Raw genomic sequence first — 26,753 nt, 5'->3', positions numbered from 1 at the left:
GAAATGCGCTAAAAAGCCGAAGTCATTCCTTAAAGATATTATGGGAAAAGAGACAAAAACCACTAAAATATTCTGAAATGTTTTTGCAAAGTTGAAAAAGATGTAACAAAACATGGTTTCGTAAGTGTTGCGTACGATAAAGTTGAAAACACTTTTGTTTGATTAAAGGAACATGTCTATTTCAATCAAAAAATGACTTTTTAACGAGTGGATTCCTCCTAGATTTGCGTAAAAATCATGCATTTGGCAACAAAAATTATCATCTGAACATATAAGTTCGAAAAGAAAACAAACTGGTTGAGGATCTTTATACTATTTTTTTTTAAATCAGCAGTAGTAGACTTAAGTACTTAAATTTCATTAATTTCTTTGCAATGCCAGTGGCGCAGAGGTATGCTGATCTATCACAAGGCGCTAAGATTGAGTGTTTGAATCTCACTGCTGGGATTGGAAAAAGCATTTCCTATATTAAATATAACTTAACTTAACTTCAATTTCAAAAAGAAAACCTACGAAATTTTTTTAAAAGAAGGTGTTTGCCAAATTGCCCCCTTGTTTTACCCCATTTGCGCCATCGGGCTCGGTCTATGGCGTACCTAATCAAGCTAGCAAAAACAAAATGTAGGTTGCTGATTAATTGAAAACGAATAAGGCAAATTACTAGTGTCCAAGTTTGAATTTGCACAAAAAGAGCGTCTAAAATCAGTTATTTTGAATGTTACGGACATCTATATTTCAAGGCCTATAGCACGTTATGCTTTTTTTTTATACCAATATGATAACGTATATGTATTCATCAGACTCAAGGCATTGTGTTTCCATCAAAACCTGACCCTATTAGCGCAACAATATGTCTCTTTACGACTTTTTGCCCAAGGATTTCGTATTTTTTTAACTTTTTCTCCAACGGTCACGTGACTTTTGGAAATATATCACGTGACCAAAAAAAAAGACGAATTATCTTCAAACATGTAGTTTTGGAATATTTTACCAATTATCTTTCATTTGAGCCCATCATGTCATGTGTATGACCATTGGTGAGAATGCAGTATTCATTTACACTTTGATAGTGTCTTTTCGATAAGTAAAGGTCTAAAATGCCTAAAAGGGAAAGGGTTAAACATGTTTATGAGATCTCAACCCTCCCCCTATACCTCTAGCCAATATAAAAAAGTAAACGCATAACAATACGCACATTAAAATTCAGTTTAAGAGAAGTCCGATTCCGATGTCAGAAGATGTAACAAAAGAAAATAAATAAAATGACAATAACGCATAAATAACAACAGACTATAATTAGCTGTTAACTGACATGCTAGCTTCAGACCTCAATTTAACTGATTGAAAGATAATGTCTTCATCATATCAATATCAGGCACAATCCCTTTCGTTAGGGGTTTAGTATCATACTAACATGATATATATGCCAACAACTGTTCTTTTTTTAAATAAATGTGTTTAATTCCGATGCAAAGACACTATAAGTGAATCAATATTAAAGCCAAAATATGCAATCTTTAATGACTTGACAACAGTATCGTAACTATATCCCGTCTTAAAAAGTTTGTTTAAAGGTTTTGTAAGCTTTTGATGTGAATACTGACATGCATGATGTATGTATTGTTATCTGCTTATCAACGGGTGTAATTTTAAGAAGATGTTGAATATACACCAAACATAAAAAATAAACTTCGACATTGTTAGATGGGCACTAGTTCTCATCAATGTTTTTGAATGTTTGTATTGCATTGGTTATTCGTAATAGCTAAATATATGTTATACAATACTCACAACTCTCCATGACAAACAGACACACTTGGGAATCCATCGGATACTTGAGAAGGTTCATCTTACAAGAAAATGTTCCCGACAATCTAAAATGTAAGTAAATTTATATATAAAGATGTGAGCACTTTTTCTATTTTTTTAATTTAAATAGAGAAAACTATAAAAGATGTTAACAAGAACAGGAATCATACAACGAATTATTTAAGATATTGAAATGGTTTCAATATAACAAGCTTTTTAAAACAAAGTGCAATTGTCAAATTCGAAATCACTGTTTTGTAAAAGCTCGGGCTTTTTCAATTGGTTTCTTTTACGAACTTCATCTATATCAGTGGGTATTTTTTTGGAAACAAAAATGTAGATCAGATCAATAGAACGTCATGCCCCACTCGCACTTTACGATTTAATGTTATGTGCAGTGACCTGCAAAGTACGGGTCCCAACCCAAACTTGCAATAAATATTCATATATATATATATATATATATGTTTAGAACCTCATATCATAATGAACAAGCGTACTATACGTTTTTATCTTATTTTAACACACTTTCATTTTTACCTCCCGGAAACCAAATCTTGAAACCAGAAACGGGACAGACTATTGGACAGACGGATATAGTAGCAGACAAATAGACGGACTAACAAACGGAAGAACATACCGCGACACATACTCTCTTTACTCTTGAAATGATCATCAAAGCGACAAATGATTTTCTATCCATTCTTGCTACGGAATAATTTCCCAATCAAACCTTTGACGTATCGCTTATATTGAAAAGATCACAGAATTTTTTGAAGAGCGACAAGTATTATTTGTCTTTCATAACAAAAATATGTTTGGTTTTATTGCAGTGAAACAGGAAATTAAATGTTAACTTAAATCATGTTTTGAGATTGCACAATATTTGAATCAACATGATTATGGATGTGTTGGAAACCTTCTTGTGTATGTTTCTCTATATAGTCGAATATTTCATTATTTTTATTGACTACTGATTGCTAACATGTAACTTCTAACTCGCGTCGATAGTTTCCGTTTCGTTTTAATCTAGCGACTATTTAAAAAAATTTGAAATATTAGAAAATGCTAAAAAAAAAAACAAACGAAGGAATTAAAAATCATATGTGTAAAAGCACCTTATGTAAATTATGTTACATCTATATATTATACGCTTTAAGATCCTTTTTTTACCTTAAACTATAGAAGATTTTCCCGTTACTATAAATATGCATCAGTTTATTTGGCGTTGTAACATCATGAAAATTAGCTTTCTTTTCGTTCACAATAAACAGATCAGGAATCCAAACGTCGGCCATAGCTTTTGTATCTAGCTCAAGAGAGGTAACTCCCGGAATAGGGTTATACTTCAGTCGTGTATCTATCCATCTTTGTCGCAGAAACATCGTCATTGAATAATCCTGTAATACGAATTGATAATGTTTAGGTGAAATTCTTTTAAATTCGTATCTCTTTTAAATATAAATATCAAAACAGATTTTATTTTAAACCAAACAAAACATTTTCTTCTATTTTCAAACTAAGTCATATTCATACATATTAACCTCTAGATGTCTTTTTCAACAGTATACAACTTGCAGTGTCTTAACCATATGTTAGAAAAAGTCGCACCGAATCTAAAAAGTTGTGTGTCATTTTATCAGAAACCTCAGTAGTAGTCTATTACATTTAACACCAAATATCCGAAAGGAACAACAAGTATTACCAAAAAAAACTGAAGCACAAAGTAAAGTAATAATGGTAATATTATTTGGGTTCACCTAACGGTTTCAAATAATTAATCTATTTGAAATAAGTGATAAATCCCCAACCCCCCAAAAAAGTTATTAATTAAATAATTAAATGGTTGACGCAGAGATTTGTCTGTCCTTAGTAACGGTCAACATTGCAAATGTTTCAAAGCATTGGACCATGATTCAGAACGAGATAAATTAACCTCCATAGAAGTTATGACACGAGCAAATAACACTTCAACTACTCGGCCTACCAAATATCACCGACTTAACGTCTATTGTTACTTATTAAATAATAAACTGACCTAGATTTTATTTAATTGATTCACAATCTTTTTATACTCGGTGGAATTAAGAGCTTATTAAGTTTACAGCGCTATATTGTTTAGATACCTGTTTATCCTGTATTCTGACCTGTATAATTATGTGGAAGGCTATTTATTTGTGTTGCGAACTCTTTGAGGTATATAAACCTTTAATAACAATAAAAAATAAACATCTTCTTTGCCATAACATTTTGTTTTTATTAAGAAATATAAATTTGTTGCTAGATATCATCATATAACTCGAATTACACGCGGGTTCCTTTAATGTCTCGTCTCGTTCAAAGAAAGAAAGATTATGTGCAACCTACAAAATATTTCGTATCTCTTCGTTTACCCCTCCTTATGTGCTGCATCGAGGTATACTAAGTCTACATAGTCATTGTTTAGTCTATAAGTTAGTACATTGGCTACTTTTAGAATAGTAATTTCACTCAGTTGATTGCGAACAGGTAAACAGTGAATTTACTACATGAAAAAGAAAAAAATACTACTTATTCATGTCAATATATTATAAGTATAAAAAAGAAGATGTGGTATGATTGCCAATGAGTCAACTTTTCACAAGAGATCAAATGACACAGAAAGAAACAAATATATGTATAGGTCACCGTACGGCCTACAACAATGAGCAAAAACCCATACCGCAAAGTCATCTATAAAAGGTCCCGAAATGACAAATTAAAAAAAATAAATCAAACGAGAAAACTAACGGGCTAATTTAAGTCCCAAATAATGAACAGAAACCAAATATGAAGCACAGCAACAAACGGCAACCTCTTATTTAAGGCTTCTGACTTGTGACTTGTGACAGGTAAATACAGAATGTGGCGGGGATAAAAATGTTAGCAGGGCCCAACCCTCCCTTTACACAGGACAGTGGTAACAGTACAACTTAAGAACAAATATACTTATACATGTATATTTGTATGAATATGTTGTAAAGCGCTTAGGGTAATTGATATTATATAATGCGCTGTTATAAATACTGTATAATAATAATAAATTATAAATACAAACTATAAAAATCATTTGAAAAAGGCTTAACTTAATTCCTTAGATGAGAACAAGTGACACAGAAATTAACAACTTCAGGTTACCGTATGGCCTTCAACAATGAGGCCCACACAGTATATATAAGAAAGAAGATGTGGTGGGATTGCCACTGAGACAAATCTCCACAAGAGACCAAATGACACAGAAATTAACAAGGATAGATAACTGTATAGTTGGATAACTAACGGCCTAATAATTGTTTAAAATAAGAAACGTAAAAATATTGTGTAGCACAGCAACAATCGACAACCTCTTAATTACAGGCACCTGGCTTTTGACAGACGCATACAGAATGTGGCGGGTTAAAAATGTAACCAGTCGATCACTAGATCCTCGTCTTGTAGACACAGCTAGCGCTGTCTCATTAGCGATGATAACTAAAATTAAGAATGGACACAGAGAATGTGCCAAAGAGACACCAATCCGACAAAGGAAACAGAGAACAGCCCAAGGCTACCAATATGTTTCAAACATCGCGAGAAAAACCCATACCAAAAAGACGGGCTTCAGCTGACACATAAACAAAAAACTGCAGTTAAAATCTTAATCGTTAAATGGCTTGACGAGTTGTAAGTAAATAAAATAAGTCTACCATGACTTAATATCAATATTAAATTCGCAGATCATAATAAACAGAAATAATCATAAACAACAGGCAGAGAAAACTACGATCTAGATTCCTGACAGAGACAAGACAAAAGAGTACATACAATTTATGGGATCTGTCCCGTATCAAATCGAAAAACTAGCAATCAAGAATTAATCGAGAAGATAGCAATCACTTCTATAACATTTGGATAATAGACGAAATAGCTAATTACTAGATCTACCAAAAATAAAGATGGTATTTTATTATTCTCGGACAAGGCACAAGTATACATGTATGTATCTCTGATAAAAAGTTAGCCCTCAAACCTATACATTCCTTTCTTCTCTATTTGCTGTTACCTCACCATATGTCTTATAATATTATTATTTATCGCACCCACTGCGGGTAAATTATCACGTTGTGATTGGTTTAACGCCGTCACGTGGTGACCCCCTATGAGACCGTAGGGGGTTAGTAAATTTCATAGGGGGTTCATGACGCGTTAATGGTGACGTCATCTATTAATGTTGTTGTGTTTCATTGTTTATTTTTCAACAAAACGCAGCAGAAAAGTCTAGCGTGCGATAAATTCGTTATACGGTTAACTACTGAACCCCCTACAGATCCATAGAGGGTGAATAAAATCCATAGGGGACTTGGCCTCCGGCCTCAACCCCTATGGATTTTACTAACCCTCTATGGATCCGTAGGGGGTCAGTAGCGAACCATATAACTTATAGTATGTCTATGTGTATTTGTATACCATTGTATCAACATAGGTTCTTCAGAATAAAATATATATAAAGATACAAAAGTCTCGTGGATATAATTTGCAATCAAACTGAAAACGTACAATGGAAAACACTATTATAAGAATAGCAATTGATTGTACAACATTGCCATGACAGACGATTATAGTTACATGATATAAAATTAGATTTCACCTTTAGACGATAAAAAAAGATGATGTGTACTTTAAATATATACATATTAACATGAAATAAATATAGAATGTCATAATTATGGGTTAAGAGCGATTTAACGATAAGCGTGTAGTGCTTATACACTATGGACTTTTTTTTATTTTATTTGATGTAAGTTTTCAATTCAATAATAAAAAAATATATATCCAATGGAATTTTCCCTGTAAATTGTGTGGTTCCATTTCTTGATTAAAAACAAAAAAGTTGTCAAAAATATATAAAATTTTATGAAAATAGAAAACTCTATTAAAATCAAAGTGTTGGGTATCTCCCTAAATTTTATTTACGAAATATCAAAACATATTATTTAATTAATTTGTTAAATACATAATTTTCTATAGATTTATTACGTGATTACCTACTTCACATTTAAAGCACAATTATGTGTTAGCCCAACGATATACTATCAGTCAATACTACAACAAAGAAGACTGAATTGCAACATAAAACAATCAAGAGAACTGCAAAGTTAAGAATACGAATGATAACATTAGTGAAATGAAGGTAGAAGTCAAAACATTTATATATTTAGTTTTACGTTTACATTTTTTAAATGATTTTTTTTAAATATATAAATATCTTGACTTTTTGGAAAGAAATAAATGTTAAAAGCAGTGCTTGTTCTAGAGTGTCTACATTACCATGGTGGAATCACTCATAGATGCCATATCAGATATGAATATCTGAACTTCACTGACCACGGGACCACCTATAACCAATAAAATGTGGAGCATTTACTAAACTAGCATAACAAAAGCTATAAATATATATATTAGAAATCCAACCACTCATTTGTCATAAGCAATCAACGTAGAATTATAAGCACTGGTGACTACTCCTTTCTGGTGGGAAGTTCACTATGTGAAAACGATCTTACCATTGTAGCTTCACTGATAGATGCGATGCTAGATATATATATCTGTACTTCATCATTCACCGGACCATCTGCAACAAAATCTTTCAATTTTTAAAAGTGAATGTGTGTCTTTAAAATGTGATGATTACAGATATTACAGGAACATTTTACCATTTATAATTTAAAACTTTAAAGGGACTTGCGTTCAAATCAAACGATTATTGCATTATTTGGCTGCCGTTCTTAGAAAACAAAGATATATAAAATCGTATATGTGTTATAAGCAAGAGACATGTATAAGCCGTATAAGAAGTTAATTCCCACATTCAGCACTTAAGCCCTTTCCAATATGACTCTTTGAAAATGTGAATATTTTCTTTATCAATAAATCAATACAAATAATGTCGGAATTAAAAACTTTGACTCTTTTGAGCTTGTGGTAGACACATGGAAAATGTAGATTTTTTACAATTTTACCGCTTTGAAATATTTAACGTCGTTCAATTAAAATATTCGCTAAAAATGAATTGCATTACAATTTTGGATACAAATGGGCTGTTATTCTTTCAGGCAAGTTGCATGGTTTCGCTGAAAATAAGAGCAATGGCTACAAGTCGAAGAAGTATTTTAACATTATCTACAAATTTATTTGCGGTGAAATTTGTTAAAGTGAGTTACAGAAACTGTGATACTATCAATATATAACATGCATACAGTTTTTATCAAACAAATTCGCCTACAACTTGGCATTCAGATTGTGCTTCTACTACATTTGTACCTCTCTTCGATGAACCAATTCAGTAGTTTCTGTCCAGGAACTGGACATGCACTTGAAACTCAAATGAAATGATTTCATTTGAGTTTCATGTATAAGATCGTTTGAGGTGAAATTCAAGTCAAATCCATAGAAGTTGCATAAGTAGACAGGCAAACACATGTATAGCAAGTACATTCATGTACCAAAAACATTAAATATTGGTTATTTAAGTTTTCAAATTTGAAACCATTACTCCTCATTATCTTCATAGACAAAATATTCATTTACTTTTATGTGTTACTATCGTTAGGAATTTATAGCCTATTTAATAGTCATACTGATTATGAAGTTCGAAGAATGTACCATGCTTATAGAAACTACAAAGCTTCGAGAATTCAAAAATAATTGCTTTAAGAAATTGATTTGATGTAAAATCCTTTTGTCTTGCTTTGATCATGCTTCTGTATTACGTAAGACAATTAATTTATAGTGTAATGATATTGCTAAATAAAGGAACATTCTAAGAGAAGTTTAACGTACATTACTATTTTTATGATACTGACTGTATTCAATTGATTGAATCAACCTTAACAATTGCTTTCGTTAGTTAAAATTTAGTCACTGTTAAATAAATCAATATTGATACAAAAACCTAATAAAACCACAAAATATTTATAATAGTTTATTATTAAATTAAACTTTAGAAATTTGCTATTTGTTTTACAGTATTATTGTTAGAATATAAGTTCAGTGTGAAACATTGATAATCAAAAATTTAATTTTTATAGAAAAATTCATTCAAAAGAAGAAATAATGGGGGCGTAGAAACAACACATAGACTATGGCAAAAATTTAACAACATAAAGTTATTTCTCAATAACTTACAGTTACATATAAATAAAATATGATGATTAAAACGTCCAATGATGAAGTATACAGATTGAAAACAATTTCGAATTATTAGAAAACAACGTCATCTTAAAATCTGATGGAAGATGTGTATGCAATGAAGTGAGGGATTACATCTTTAATTTGTAAATATTTGTAAGCAGAATTTTCTATTAATAATTTTTACTTTTAAAAGCGTTAATCAAACATTAATTGATAATTCTGTAGAAAAAAGCCTAAATAGCTCACATGTCAAAAAGTAAAAGTCATTGGCAAAAACTAGAAAAAAATCAAGAAAATTCACCAAATAAAAGCATTAACTCCAGCATTTAGTGTTTAATATGTTTCTAGCCCGTTTTTCTTCATCTTGATGATGGGATTTTTTAACGACCATGACTGACTTTACAGCACTCTCACGGTCGGTAATATTGATCTATCTTTAATAGCTTTAAAGATAATTTGCGATAACTTGTAAATTGTAAAGAATATGGTAAAATTCCTAAATGAAATCATCCCATGGTTTTGGTCAGACTAGCGTTATTTGTAGATCTTATATTGCGGATCATTTTCGTCTCGTCTATTGTAGATTTCAAGACCTTAAACCAATATTCGAAAATTAGTCCAAAATCTTCATTAAAGGTTATAACTGAGTACGGATAATTTCATTGCAAATTATATTTTGTATTTCTTATCAATCTGAACAAATGAAAAAATTACGTTGAGGCTATACGCGGATAGTAAGCATTCGTTTTCGCTCGGGTTAGTTGTCATTGTAAATATTGCATTCTCTCATTCGCTACGTGCAATAAAAACTTTTTAACAATTCAATTTTTATCTGCATTCGCTTGTACATTTGTACTACAAGTACATCGCACCATTTAAAATCGTTGAACGTTTCACCTGAAACAAAAAATCTCCATTACTATAAAACCATGCAATAACTGTATTAATGAACTACATACCTTGAAAAAATGCTGGTGTTAGTTTTGGGTCGTAGCCATCAAATAAAGTCCCAAGAACATATTCTCTGAAATTGGAATTAAATATGAAATAAAAGATCGATTATGAAACTTTTTTTAGATATATGTTCCCACACACTTTACAGTATAGTTATGTCATAGACATTAATTTTACAGCCTTTTTATCTCAACTGCATATCCCATTTCAACCTGATTCTTTTTTTAATATCTTAATGATAATTGTTTTATTTAGATTTTTCACTTAAAGTCATAAGAAACCTGAAATCAAAAAAAATTTAATGCATATGATTTTAATAACTCAATGGATAGTTTTCATTATAAAACTTATGTACATATACTTTTTTCTGAAGAAAATTCTTTAATTTATTCATATTTAGAAGAAGTGTACTTTCTTTTATTGCTTCCTTCCAGCAAGCAATTCCCCCGATATATTCTCCGTATGCAAAGTGACCTCAGTGTGACCCATCTCGTAAAAATCCGGTGGTCACAATACGCATGAATGTCCTTAAACTAAACTATGATCTGAATTTACATGTTAAACACGTGCTCTCGTTCCATGCTTTTTTGTTTATTTTTTGTCGATTGTTGACAAACAGGTGAACATCGTTAAACCTCGGCTTCAAAACACGAACTTTAATTACCTGCCATATTTTCACAACAACACTGACCGATTGAAAAAAAAATTGACGATCATACGAAATTTACACGAAAATATGATAAATTACGTGCACAGAAGACTAAGTTTATGATGTTTGTATGCATTGGTACAAGAATTGGAAGAACATTATTTTTCACCGGTCACTCGTTTCTTATGACTTTAACATTTCTTTTCTTATAAGGTATTCATTGTTAAAGAGATGTATGCACGCTAATAAAACAAAAAACAATTTATCACAGAGAGTATCAATATTGTGTTTGTAGAGCTGGTAACGTCAATTCAGGGTCTGAAAGGATGCAGATGAGGAATAAATTCAGGCAACAATAAATTTGCCGTGTAAATAAAACTAACCGTGTAAGATTGTGACACGAAGAGAAACAAAAAAAAAAAAAAAACAAACAAAAAACAACGAAAATATCTAACCCACATCCCCCTAAAAAAAAATATACAACGAAACTCGTAAAAAGTTATCAAAGGTACCAGGATTATAATTTAATACGCCAGACGCGCGTAAAAGTCAGAGAAACATTTTGAGAAGTAAAGAACTTGTCTTACCTTGTATTATTGTCAGATGCTATAACACTAAGGGTTGATATTATCAATGCAGTAGCAAACATGATAAAATCTCAAATACTTTGTTGTTGATCAATTACCAGTACTGAATATATAAAAAAATAAATATGAATATCTTTGTATTAAATATTTAGTGCATTCTTTACAAATATTCAGTGCGTTCTTTGCAAAAAGACATACATGCAACACAATAAGTTATATATAATCATTTATACACTGAGAGTTGTCTTTTAAATATAAATTACCTATATGATATGAAATAACCATTGCATTCTTTAAAAATCAACATAAATGCAACACAAGTAGAAAAATATTAAATCATAAATAAACACTGGAAACTTTAGAATTTAACTAGTATTTACTTTTGTAGTATTTATCAATATTTCAATATTATATAAATGAGATTTCGAGATTCCGAAAAGAAAGAGAACTCACATGTACACATTATAAAAGGAGGTCAAACATTTAAAGCTACATCCACATATTGACCTTTCCATAATCATTTTTCTTTCATCAAATTTTTAATTGCACTTTTTGCTAGATTTCACTATTAATATTTTCAACGATGATGTTTTAAAAGTTTTATTCTAACGAATAAATATTAAAAAAGCAACTTTTGAAACGTGAACATGATTACTTACAAATCAAATACATAAGATGCGGTATAAATGCCCATGAGGCAGCACACCACCAAGCCCAGAGACCCCAAACAATGTACCAGTTAGCAACATTTAATATAAGTCACCTGCGGTTCTAAACAATAAGTAAAACATATATTTGGGTAGCAAACTTTAAACGGCATCGACATGAAAATGTTTACCAATTCAAACGAGAATATTCATATAACATGTATCTACTAAACAATAAACCAAATATAATAAACAGTAACAAACTATAACCACTGAATTACAGGCTCCTGGTTGGGATAGGAACATCCAGATTGTGACAGATTAAACATTTTGCGGGCACCCAACCCTATCAATATAACGTAACAGTGGTATAATCGCACAACATGCATTGTAAGAATACACTTTAAAATACGTTGAAAAGGATTCATTCACAATTCGACGCAAAGCATAAATGAAAAAAAAACACACACCAAAAGGACACTAATTACAGATATGAGAAGATTATAACTTACTGCAAACTAGTTCAGAGCCAATATTAACTAATAAAAGTGAGTCGGATTTGAAACATACCTGTTCATAAGGGTAACAATTTGCATCAAGATATGTTACCCTTCCGGACACAGTATTCTTACTCCAAGCCCAATATTTAATTTGTCCAACTCATAAAAGCCAAGTGCTAAGCTCAGAATCAGCAAATGCCAAGTTATTGATAAATTACAGAATGAATAAGGTATGACAAATATTTCAAAAGACAATAGATAAAAATGAAACGATCAAAGATATATTTAATGATAAATTAATTAAGCTTATATTCTATATACGTAAACTTGAAGTTCAATATCGACAGTTTCTCTGAGAATCTGAAACAAAGGAACTTAAATAAAGCTAATGTCCTACCACTTTTACGGAGTTGTTTTCCAGATTTTATCCAGATATTTAAAGAGACAATCATATTCTACTCACATTAAGTTTCCAATAAGAAATATGATTTCATCATAAGAGAAAGACGCATTTATAATAATATTACCATAACTATCTACAACAGACAGAGTTGATGGAGAGTATAATATGACGGAAATAAAATTCCTAATGATGTTATAAACCGGTAGTTTAGATTATTGATTGAAAAACGAAAGTCTACTGATCACACATAGGTCATGGTACAATGCATAATACTGACATATATCACAAAGTACCTTTAAATGTTTACATTAACATGTAGAGTTTCACAGGTACACACGAGTCCGGTAAACAAATAAAACTATAAAAGGCAACTTAAAGTAACGGTGCATATTAATAGAAGTTTTGTATAAAATTTATTTAGATATATACAAAAAGAATTAATGAAAGGAATACGCTGTTGTTTGTCCTAATCTTTCTACAAATTATGCCATCTTGATAAAATTAAATACTTTACTATATAAACGACGTTTAAATGAAAGGCCAACTTATAGGATTATAGTGTTCTTTTCCTTTACCAAGAATAACTAGTTTGGACAAAAAAGTGTATATGTCAAAACAATACAAAAAAAAAGACAGAAACACGCAAGATATTCATGCCACTTGACAATTGATGTCTTATTTTTTATATGGGGTTCTAAACACAAAGATGATTCCATTTATGTTTTTGTCTCATAATTTAAATCCATCTTTAAAACTTTAATACTACATTTTGTAGAAATTTCATATAATAAAAATGGCCCGTATAACCGTTTACCTAGAGTGAGTGAAGATAATCCATTCTTCTGAACATGAGGTGTATAACAAGATTGATCAAATATTAAGACGGTATATACTGTAACTGTATCGGTTATTCAAACTGAGATGCTCAACAATTAGTCCCATGGGTTCTAAAAAGGGAGAGAAGATTGCAAAAATATAAACCATAAGTGAAAAACAACGACCACACGACAAAAAAGAAAACACAAAACGATGAACAAAACACTTCAAGTTAAAGCAGGAGCAACAAAACAACGAATGGATTTAACACCCAAAGTAGCTTTACGTGATAATTCATAAAATGAACTGTTTCGAAAAACGGTAGTGTTAACATAACTGTTCGATCAAGATTGAAGCAGGTACATGTATCAGTAGCCTGTTTTTGTACAATTCGAACTGTGTTCTAATTCACGTAATTGGTTCGATGACTTCAGTTTATTTTCTACAAAATTTGTAAATCAATTACTTGCATCTTCGAGATTACATCGCTTGAATTCAGGTGCATTCTTATTTCTCCCTATTATTGTTTTGCGGGTACACACCACATAGTCCAAACAAAAATAACGGGGACTCAGTTAAAAGACAAGCTTTCCAAAAACCCCAATTTCACTTTGAAACTATACATTTAGCTCATTGGAAGGTACCTAGACCTTGTTGACAAATATTTCGAGTCAACTTCACAAATAATACAAGATGGTCTTGATGTATAGATTCTGAGTATCATCTTAACAACGTGTTATATTTTTCATTCTTTTGTCTTTATTGTATTATTAATATTGTTTTTATCGTTTGTTCTGCTTTCTGTGATATCCTTTTGACAGGGCTCGGTACTTATACATCCCGCCAACGTGTTTGTATCATCCTTCATTTTGGCTGGTGAGTTTTGTATGTACGATGTTCTTTGGTTCATATAATGCGACTCTGTACTTTAAAAGATCTCGCCAATGTGTTATTGTTCTAATATATGTCGTTATGTTATTGTTCTATTATAAAGTTGAAAATACTTTAAACGAAAAATTATTTTACTAACCTAGGGGTATTAACCATATGTGAATTCTTACTAATTCTTAAGAACTTCTGGATAATTTTAAATCTCGGTCTGTTTCCGAAATAAGTTCTAACATACTTTTGATTTTTTAACCCTGTATACCACTATTCCCCATGTGAAATTATATTTTTTTTTTAAAACATGGAACGGCATTTTATTTTCTTCGTATGTGAGGTTTACATTTTATGGCGCGAAAACACGCGAAGCAATGCATGTGATTTCTGAATTTGATAGATGCTATTTATGTTTTTTGTTAAATATTTGTTTGCGATTGTGACACGGTGATGACTGCCGTACCTATATTTTGACTATTTTACCTATTATGCCTGTTTTGTTCATGCATCGTTGTAAATATAATGAAATTTGATGCGACTGTCATACAAGTGAGAGGTTAAGCGCTATAAAACCAGGTTCAATCCATAAGTTTCTACATAAAAAAAATGCTTGTACCAAGTCAGGAATGTTATAGTTGTTATTCATTCGTTTGATGTGTTGAGCATTTGATTTTGACATTTGATTTTGCCATATATCTAGAAATTGACTTTGAGGGTCGGTACGAAACAAAACTTTACGACTGAAGAGATGATCTAGCTTCCCAATTGTGACCTTTTCGTTTTCAAATCAAGAGATTTAAATAGTGAAGTTAGAATCATCACTTCGTAAATATTACGTACGCCATCACGAGATGGTTGACCGTTGTAGAATATACGTTATACAGATGATATTGGATATGTTCCTTATGTCGTAACTACAACCCCTTTCCCTTTTCACGAATGTGACCCACTGAATTAGACTATTTACCGACTTTATAACAACATGAGCAACACGACGGGTGCCACATGTGGAGCAGGATCTACTTCCCCTTCCAGAGCACCTGAAATCATTCCTGTTTTTGGTGAGGTCTGCTTTGTTTTTGTACCCCCATATGTGACATGTTATGCACGCACCATTGTAAATATAATCGCAATTGATGCGACTGTCGTACAAGTGATATGTTAAGCGCTAAAAAAACAAAACAAGTTCAATCCACCATTTTCTACATTTGAAAATGCCTGTACAAAGTCAGGAATATGACAGTTGTTGTCCATTCGTTTGATGTGATTTGTCATTTGATTTTGCCATTTGATAAACGACTCTCCGTTTTAAAATTTCCTTGGAGTTCTGTATTTGTGTGATTTTACTTTTTAGAAAGCCGTCCACAAATATTGCTGCTTCATTTTTATGTTATAGAAATCAGGATGTGCTACTAAATTCCATAAAGACCACTTACACTTTCACCTTGAAATTTATCCGGATTAAATTACCAGGTGTAGTTTCAAAATGACATATAAGTTATATAACTTTAATACATATATTTAAAGGGTGCAATGAAAAGAGCATATAATCTCGTTTTTATATGGTAGGTTTTCATACATATAAACATGTCATTCGTGAGTATTGAAGCGTGGGATTATATCTAAACGACTCTTTTGTATTGTTTAATTAAATAGTTTTTATTGAAATTATCAATTATCCAGTTTCAATGATCCAGGACTTTTTTGACAATGATACTTAACTTTTTATACTTTTTATACAATTACATATAAAACTTACAATTAATGTTTTCATATGACGTAGTTGACATTTCAAAACAGAAAACCTATAGACAGTTACTATAATAATACTGCTATAAACACCAATTCATATTTAACAGAGAAAAACTAAATACCGAAAACAAGTTAAAGAAACTCAACTAAAAAGTTTATTATTTTTCTTTTTCTTATGTCAATTACTGAATTGAAATTAAAAACTTTGAATAAGGAAATGAATCTACAGAATGAACGAAGATTTGAATTACTTAATAGAAGAGGGACGAAAGATACCAAAGGGACAGCCAAACTCATAAATCTAAAACAAACTGACAACGCCATGGCTAAAAATGAAATAGACAAACAGAAAAACTATAGTACACATGACACAACATAGAAAACTAAAGAATAAACAAAAATAGATTTGATAAAAAAAAATACCTTGTACTAGTAAAACAATATATTTCAAAGGATATTCAAATTATCGTTTAATGAGAAAGTACACAAAGACATCCATAACCAAAAGCTATATTGGGATCATTTTAATTTTTTTTACAATAAGCTGGTGAACTTATAAACAGCTTTCAACAATACATTTATACTAATACATCGTTCTAAACAACATCACAGAAGATCTAGTTATCAGCCTTCATGATCAACAATATATAAATTGGCTAGTACACAGTTTTTCAACAAAAGCAAAGGTGAGCGTAAACACAGCTTTTAACATTTACAGGAATGGTAGACAATTGCAAATAAACAGATTTCGACAAAACTCAATTCAACTATAGACTGGTGGAATAAACACAGCATTTAACAATTGACAGGCAAACTTATATGGTATTCACAAATAGACAGTTGGAAAATACGCACCTTTCCACCAATTGACAGGTTGAATCATACACACCTTTTACCAAGTAAAAGGTGATCAAATACACAGCATAAACCAATCGCACGGTGGACAAATATACAGCGTTTATTTGTAAGACATGAAGTAAATAACATAACTTTTAACCATTAACAGTTGAACAAATACACAGATTCCAACAAAAGACAGGTGGTCAAAAACACAGCTTTCTCCAATTGATAGGTGACAGAATCAAAGTTTCCAACAAAAGACAGGTAGAGAAATACACAGCGTTCAATCAAATGACATGCTGTTCATGTATCATACACAAAATTAACAAACTAACAGGTGGACAAACACAAACCTTTAAACAATAGACAGCTTGACTGAATACACAGCTTTTAATTATTAACAGGTGAACAAATTCACAGATATTAAAAATTGACAGGAGAACAATCACTCAGCTTTAAAACAAGACAGGTTGAATAATGAACAGCTTTTAACATTAGACAGATGAGCAAATAAACAGCTTCACAAGTTACAGACAGGTTGACATATATACACCTTTCATGAAGAGACTGATGCAACGCTTTTATCAATAGCACAGAAGGACTTTCAACAACAGCACAGTTGCATTTTATAAAAAAAAAAAACCAGTACGTATGTGCATAGTCGTTTGTTTTTTGTTGCACTTTAGTGTTCTGTTGTTTTGTTGTATCTCTCTTATAGTGTATGTGTTTTCTTCGGGTTTAGTTTGTTACCTGGATTTGTTTTTTTTTCTCGCAAACGATTTATGACTGTTGAACAGCGGTAAAATACGGTTGCCTTTATTATACAATCGACAGGTAGCCTAACAAATATAGCATTCAACAATAGCTCATGTGGACTTATAAACAACCTTCAACAATAGTATATGTTGACTAACAAATAGCCTTCAACAATAGAACAAGTGGAAAAATAAACAGCCTACAACAATAGCACAAGCGGACTAAAGAATAACAGCCGATCAAAAGTAAAAAAAAATTAAGTGTTAGTATTTAATATCAATACAAATGTTCCCACAGAACGTAGCAAAATGTGAGGGTGTAATGTAATACAATTATAGCATTTGTATTAGGTCGATACGAGAGTATATATAGACATGAAAGACGTATTCTGACGGATGACGAAACCCCATGTAGAAAAACTTCTTTTGGGCTTTAGGGCGATATATCATCGTATTGAATTCATACATATGATATAATTAGTATGTTATAATTACAAAAACAATAGGTCAAAATTAGTGCACCAATTCATAGGTTGACACGGTTGTGTTGACTATTCTAAAAGTAAGTTTCGTGTGCAATAAAAGGGTTATTGAAAGTTTATCACTTCTTTTTCACGCTTTTTAGATCATGCACTCACTCCTAAATTCAATGTATATCAACAATACACTTAAAAGAACAAACAGTTAGATGTTCGAAAATATGGAAAAGCATAAAAAAGAAAGACCTTATTTATTGAAATTTAATGCATATCTTCATTCAAATTGACCGAAAATATGTAACTAGAATGCAATAAGCAGTGTTAAATATTTTTGAAATTAAATTGATAATTTATAGGGTGAACCATAAAGAATAATGTACACTGACAACTAGGTATTTTTTTAAAGAATGACGCTGTACCTTTTTTATGATTCTTGCTGTGTATGTACTTATTTTGTTGTCATTGAAAAAAAATATATATCCTTGTTTTTTTATTTTCTTGATTTAAAAAAAATGTTGTTATACTTAATAAATTGCTGTTATTTTTTTTCACAGTAAATTTGTACTTCCAAATACACGTTTATGAGCATATTAATCCTGATGCTAAATCCTGTAGTTGTAACATAAAATGATAACAGAAGTATGTGCACAATGGGATAGGAAAAAAACCCAAGAAAGATACAGGTTTAAGTGTCAAATGTTGAAATAAAAAGTACCGGAAGTGCAATCTGACTATCTAATACATTTTGTTTTATGGTTTATATCAATTCAATATCCTTTATGATACACACAATATATGCTCAAAATGTTCACAAAGAAACGTATAAACGTAATCTTTCTTTTCATTTAAAATACAGGACCAGGTGCAATGCCTTTATAATTTATAAACGTAAAGAACACTTAACGTTTCTTTCTTAAAAGATATTCATTGTTTAAGATATGCCTGGATCATTTCCTTTTGAACGCCAATGAATCAAAAACCCATGTATCAATTAATCACAAATAATATCAATATTGTGATTGAAGAGTTGCTAACGTCAATTCATGGTTTTTGAAGAGTCAAATGATTTTCAGTATATTTAATATTTGCAATTAGTTATGAAAGGTACCAGGCTTATTATTTAATACGCCAAACGCGCATTTTGTCGACGTAAAACTCATCAGTGACGTTTAAATCAAAATAGTTATAAAGCTGAAAACAAAAACAAGGTTGAAGATCATTGAGGACCCAAAATTCTTAAAAGTTGGGCCAAAGACGGATGAGGTAATCTATGAATGGGATAAGAAAATCCGTAGTGATTCGAACAAATCATACTTTTGTAAACAGGACATTTGTTACCGATCAGACAAGATTTTGACACCAAGAGAAAGGACAAACACAAAACAACAAACCAAAACAAACAAAAATCAAACCCCTTCCCGAATAAAGAAAACAATAAAGAAAAAATCAACGAAAAAGCCCAAAATAAGGCAAACAACTACATGTAAACAAACAAAATATAGAAACCCAACAAATATAAAAGTAATGGTTTATCCAATCAAAAATAACTATTATAATATGTAATAACGAAGAAGTGATTCACGACTTTTTCAAAAATAAGGGATTAACTCGAACTCTTTGAATCCGTGTGCACGCGACCTTCAATCTAACCCCTCTTATACATATGGTATAACCATTTCGTTCTTTTAAAATCAGCATAAATGCAACACAAGTAGAATTATTAAATCATAATTAAAAACTGGAAACTTGAATTTAACTATTATTTACTCGTCAATATTTCAATATAATAGCAATAGGATTTCGAGTTTCCGAAAATAAGTCAATTGCAATGTGTATATTATAGAAGACAGTCAAACATTTAAAGCTTCGTCATCATATTGAACTTTCCATGATTATTTTCCTTTCATTTAATTTTGTAATTGCACTTTTGCTTGATTCGGCAATCAACATTTCTACAATGGTGTTTTATAACTTTTATTCTAGGAATAAGTATTAAAAAAACAAATCTTGAACCGTGAACCTGATTTACTTACAAATCAAATACATACTAGTATGTGGTATTATTGCCAATGAGACAACTCACCATCAAACCCAGAGACCAAAAACAATGTACCAGTTACCAACAATAACTATCAGTCACTATACGGTCCTAAATAATAAGTAAAACATATATCGAATAGGAAATTTTAAACGGCATCGATATGAAAATTTAACCAATTCAAACGAGAATATTCATATAACATTTATGTACTTAACAATTAATCACAACGAAATATTGTAACAACAACAAACGACGACAACCACTAAATTACAGGCTCGTGAATTGTGATAGACACATACATAATGTATGCTAACTCATAAAAAATATGAACTCTTAAGGACAATCCTGTATCAAAGACTAAAAAAGGGGCAAAAGATGCAAGAGGGACAGTCAAACTCATAAATCGAAAATAAGCTGACAACAAAATGGCCAAATATGAAAAAGTCAAACAGAAAACCAATAGAACACATGACACAACATAGAAAACTAAAGAATTAGCAACACGAACCACCACCAAAATCTGGGGTGATCTCAGGTCCTCCAGAAGGGTAAGCAGATTCTGCTCCACATGTGGCACCCATCATGTTGCTCATTTTATAAAACAATCTGGTAAATAGTCTAATTCGGTAGGTCACATTCATGAAAGGGAAGGGGATTGTAGTTACGACGTAAGGAACATATCCGATATCGTCTGTAAAATATCTTATACATTAGTTAGAATAAGAACTTATAAAACTTGTACTTATGGACTATAATTGGTTCACGTCCATTGGCGAATTAAATGAGAACTCAGACCGACATGTTAATGTGATAGGACTATAAACCCTGCTTTGTACGATTGGTCGTTACGATGAGTCGGAATTGTAACATTCCCGTTAAAAAGATAACAGTCCGCATCAAGATATGTCCCTCTACCGGTTACATTATTCTGACTCCGAGCGAAGTCTGTTTTAGAAGCAGTAATGACACGTGATTGATAAATTTCAGAAGCAGAAAAGTATGTCGAAAAAGGGTACTAGATAAAATGTAACGAACAAAGATATATTTAATGATAAATTAATTAAGCTAATATTATTCATACAATCAATTTGAAGTTATATTCAAAATCTACAGTTTCTAATGAAGTTAAATAAAGTTAAATGTCTTACCACTTTTACGTTGTTGTTTTTCAGATTTGATCCAAATGATATAAGAAACAATCCTATTCTACTTCTAATTCGTCTCTAACTAGAAAAAGGATTTCATCATAAGAGTTTGATTCATTTATAATTATATTACCATCACTATTTAGAACAGACCAAGTCGCGGGATAATATAATATGACGGAAATGAAGTGCCAAATGATTTTTATTAACCAGTAGTTTAGCTTATTGATTTCGAAACGAAAGTCCACTGATCACATATAGTTCATGGTACACTGCATAATACTAACATATATAACAAAGTACCTTTAAATGTTTTCATTAACATGCAGAGTTTTACAGCTACACACGAGACTAGTAAAAAACTCAAACTATACAAAGCAACTGAAAGTAACTATGCTTAAGAAACAATTCATGGAAGCCATATTTTTGTTGGAAATTTACACATGGCCTGGGTCGTGATATTCGAATTTTATTTTGAGCGTTAGCGAATTATTTCGATTCTAAAAGGACAAATAAGTTCATTCAAATACTGAATCGAGGATGACATGCCGTGTGTGTAGCTGTTCTTTTTAACTCCTTGTTAGATAAAGCTCAAATATTCTCATAAATCTTTTGCTTGCATTGATTATTCCGTTAATAACCGCTAGAAAAATGTTAAATCTCAAACCCAATATTTGCGATTTTTAATTTACATGTTTTCTCGTAAGCTACCGTCAATTCCAAATTGACATTTCGTAAAGAAGGAGCTGCCATGTTGAATCGCTGAAATCAGTTAATATACGAATAATGCAATAGAATAGAAAATAAAACATAACCTACCTCAAAATTCCATTTTAATACAATTTTATACGAACTTCGATGGTTACAAAAAAATTATATTGTTTTTATACTGCAACTTAGATTAGTATACATATTGATAGCTTTTAAAATCGTAGCATATCGTAAATATCACGGTTATTTTCATCCATTAATGAACCCCTGATTGTGGAGAAAGTGTTTCATGATGAAATTGACATTGCAAAAAATATAGCTGTATTACTATATGTAGGAAATAAACACAACTAGTTGCAGTATATTAATTCTTTTTATTCTGCTTCCGAATAAGAAAAAGAGTTCTTTTGTCTTTTGTTTTATTACAATTTCTTATACAATAAAATCGGCAATGCATTTGAAACTTTACGTCGGAGGTATATTGAAATATCCATTATTATGTATATTTCTGACTCTGCGCTAAGTATAGATATATTGAGAATTTTCACACGGTGTTGTTTACAAAGCGAAAGAAGCACGTCATATTAGAATAATTAATAGAAGTTTTGTATAAAATCTATTTAGATATACATGTATACAAAATGAAATATCGAAAGGGATACGCTGTTGTCTGTCCTAATCTTTCTACAAATTATGTCATCATAACAAAATTAAATACTTTACTATATAAACGAAGTTTAAATGAAAGGCCAACTTATAAGATTAGAGACTTAGTAGAAAGTAAGCCTCGAGTATGTTCGCTGTGGGTGTTATTCTAACACAAGAATAATTAGGTTGGATAACACAAGTTTATCTAACAAAACTAAACAAAATGACATCTGAAAAGACAAAAACACGTTAATGCTGCTTGATGTCTTATTTTTATATGGGGTTCTTAACACAAAAATGATTCAACGATTGAAGTTTTTGTCTCATAGATTAAAACCAACTTTTAAACTCTAACTCTACATTTTGTAGAAATATTCAGATGATAAAAAAATAAACGTCTACTTAAACTGAGTGAAGATAATACATTCCGAAGAGTTGTATAACAAGATTGATCAATTATTAAGACGGTAACTGTATCGGTTATCCAAACTGAAATGCTGAACAATTAGTCCCATTGGTTCTAAAAAGGGAGATAAGATTACAAGGGTTAAAACACTAGTTGGAAGTCTAAAATCATGACAAAAGAAATAGAAAAAATGTGAATAAAGCACTACAAGTTAAACCAAGATTTAAAACACAACGAATGAATTCAAACCCCCGAGTAAATGAATACGTTTTTTACATAGGTACACCAAAATGAACGTTTTTGTTCTTTCGAAAAACAGTAGTGTTAACATTATCGTTTGAATAAGATGGAAGCAGGTACATGTATCAGTAGCCCTTATTCGTACAAGTACAACTGCTTTCAAATTCACGTAATTGATTCGATGAAATTAGAAATTGACTACTTTCATCTTGAAGATTACATTGCGTTATTTTTAGACGCATTTGTATTTGTCCCTATTACTGTATTCATAGAAGAAATATAACTGAGACTTATTTAAAGAAAAAGTACCTAAGAAAAGTTCTGCAGACATATGGCTGTTTCGTTTTGGGTTATATAAATCAATATATAAACTTTGTTTTATAACATGCCATAAAAAATACCTTAACTTTCACATTGAAATTGTACAAGCTTAAATTATCAAGTCTAGTATAAAGATTATATAAAAGTTATATAACTTCAATAAAAATATTTAAATGATGCAATGAAAAGAGCATATAATCTCGTTTCTATATGGTATGTTTTCATACATGTAAACATGCTGTTGATAAGGATGTGTATTCGTGAGTATTGAAGCATGGGATTATATCTAAACGACTCCCCTGTATTATTTAATTGAATATTTTTATTGAGATTATTAATTATTCAGTCTCAATGATGAATGACTTTCTTGACAAATATACTTAGATTTTTATACGATTATGTATCACACTTCATATCAATGTTTCAATTTGATAAAGTTGACATTTCAAACAAAACCCTGTAGACAGTAACCATGATACTACTTTTATAAACACTAAATCATATTACATATTAAGTACTATAAGAGAAAGTATAAATACAAAATACAACTTACAGTATTCAAACGAAACATTATACCAATTATTTTTATTTTCTGATATCAATTTCTAAATTAAAGTTACACTACAAATTAAACGACAATTGATTTTTATATATTACGTTAAAGATTTTATAAAGATAAATTAGAAAAATATATAAAAGGAGTTTTAAACTATAAGTAAATGAGAAAGTAACGTTAATTCATAGGAGGTCTAATTAACAGTCGTCAACAAAAGATAATTTGAAAAGTACAAAGATGATCAACAAATTATAGGTGGATTTATACACAGCTTTAAAAAAAAACCAGATAAACAAATATACAGATTCCAACAAAAGACAGCTAGTATAACACGTAGCTTTAAACAATTAATAGCTCAATAAATATACAGATTAAAAACATTAATAGGGGAACAGATACACTGTATTCCACAATGGACAAGAGGGCACATACACAGCCTTTAACAATAAACAGATGGACAAATGCACAGCTTTTAACAATAGACAAGTACACAAATACTCAGCTTTAACCAATAGACAGGTGAACAAATACACAGCTTTAAACAATAGATCGGTTGACAAATACACAGCTTTTAACAATAGACAGGTACACAAATACTCAGCTTTTAACAATAGACAAGTACACAAGTACTCAGCTTTTAACAATAGACATGTGAACAAATACACAGCTCTAAACAATAGATCGGTGAACAAATACACAGCTTTTAACAATAGACAGGTAGACAGATACACAGCTTTTAACAATAGATTTGTAAACAAATGCACAGCTTTTAACAATAGACAGGTGAACAAAAACACAGCTTTTAACAATAAACTTTTCTTCTAAAGTATACAAAAAAAACCCAAAAATTAGTGACAGTGCAAGTTTATCCTATCGCCGCGATATAGCCTTTTTGTGCTAATGCGGCGTAAAGCAACCAACAATCAATCCTTCGAATATCTAACACAGTTAAAGCAACAATTCAAATGAATTGGTATGGTGTACTTCTTCTGGCTTATAGTTATCAAAAAGTCAGTTTCTATGTATGGTTGTGTTTTTTTGTTCTCCTCTTATAGTTGAAGCGTTTCCCTGATATTGTTTGCAACCCATTTTTTTTTGGTCTAAATCAATGTATGACATTTGAACAGTTGTATACTGCTGATGTCTGTATTTATTGGCAATAACAACATAACAATTGTAGCATTTGTATAAGGTCGATACGAGGATATATACACCTACAGAAGTACATCGCCCTCCGACTACATCATCAGTCAATATGCTTCTTACTGATTTAGTCCTGTCAAGAAAATGTGGCCTTTAATAGTTTGATGAATTTCAATTTTAGATACTGACATGCCAGCTCCAGATATCAATAAAACTGATTGCAAGATTATGTCTTCATGAAAATGAAAAACAATCATAACCCTTCCGTTAGTGGTTTTGGACCATCATAAAATATATGAGAAGACATAACCCCTATCATGCCAGCAACTTGTTTTATAATGAATGTGTTTATTTCGGATGCCAAAACCCTATATAATGTGGATCATTATTAATACCAACATATGAGTTCTAAATGACCTTACACCAGCATCGTTACTATATCCCTTCTGAAGAAGTATGTTTAAAGATTTGGATGAATACCGACATTATTGTGCTTTGTAAAGAATAATAAAAGACTAGATGTGAAATACCTGAACATATAAGATGTGTGCATGTCGATTTATATTTACGAATGATGTCCTTGTACCGATGATAACATTTAGTAAATGGTTTGACTAGTTTGTGATATCTAAAACCCTTGTGCAATAAATCTGCAGTGAAAATATATATTCCAATGCTCGATAGAAGTTATTTAATGATAGGCAAAATTGACTTTCATTAAAGTAATGGAATAGTTTCATTCTTTCATTTATGTTTTATTTGTTTTCCTTCAAACAAAGAAAAACAGAAAAAAGGTAATCAAACATGGTTTTGTTGCTAGCTTCTTAAGTGGTAACATTAATATCAAAACTATTACTTTTCATTCTAAATCTCACAAGTTCAAAAGAGCAATAACAAAGAAGTCAATCAATACCAGATTCTCATTACTTTATCAATAAGTCACTGTTTGAAAAATGCTTGCAAATTGAACTTAACCGTTATTAAGAGGACATCGTTTACTTCTATTCAAACAATGTTGTTGTCGGTATTGTTAAATTCACTCATTATCATTCCCCCGATGCTTGATATAAAACAAACAAAAACCCACTAAAATTCGTTTAGACTTCGATATACTGTGATGACATTTGTAATCAACGCTAAAAAGACTCTTATTGATCAGGACACTTATGTTTAAGCATTATCATAACGTACAATGATTGATTATATTAATCTTAGTAATGTTTTTGGACCTCATTAACATAGGTTTGCTTCTGACACAAAACCTGCTTATACAGAGTTATG

General features: G+C 30.9%; 1 protein-coding gene across 6 annotated transcripts in view; it reads right to left on the bottom strand.

Annotated features, from left to right (window-relative positions):
- The window catches only part of LOC139485114 (glycine receptor subunit alpha-2-like), a 43,565-nt gene that overhangs the window by 5,077 nt on the left and 11,735 nt on the right, over positions 1-26,753 (bottom strand). For 2 of the 6 annotated variants that reach the window (XM_071269247.1, XM_071269246.1), the window contains exons 2-6: positions 11,188-11,290; positions 9,957-10,021; positions 7,371-7,438; positions 2,983-3,209; positions 1,792-1,874 (exon numbers count right to left, since the gene is read on the bottom strand). In XM_071269247.1, the coding sequence (XP_071125348.1) occupies positions 1,792-1,874; positions 2,983-3,209; positions 7,371-7,438; positions 9,957-10,021; positions 11,188-11,249 (505 nt within the window). In that variant the 5' untranslated portion in view covers positions 11,250-11,290. Of the gene's footprint in view, positions 1-1,791; positions 1,875-2,982; positions 3,210-7,134; positions 7,203-7,370; positions 7,439-9,956; positions 10,022-11,187; positions 11,291-11,846; positions 11,954-12,861; positions 12,983-21,450; positions 21,893-26,753 lie in introns of those variants that run through there. The other 4 variants (XM_071269248.1, XM_071269249.1, XM_071269250.1 and 1 more) reach the window with 4 other exon arrangements.

This window comes from Mytilus edulis, chromosome 8, assembly GCF_963676685.1.
Source record: "Mytilus edulis chromosome 8, xbMytEdul2.2, whole genome shotgun sequence".
NCBI lineage: Eukaryota > Metazoa > Mollusca > Bivalvia > Mytilida > Mytilidae > Mytilus > Mytilus edulis.
This window is presented reverse-complemented; position numbering and strand designations above follow the sequence as displayed.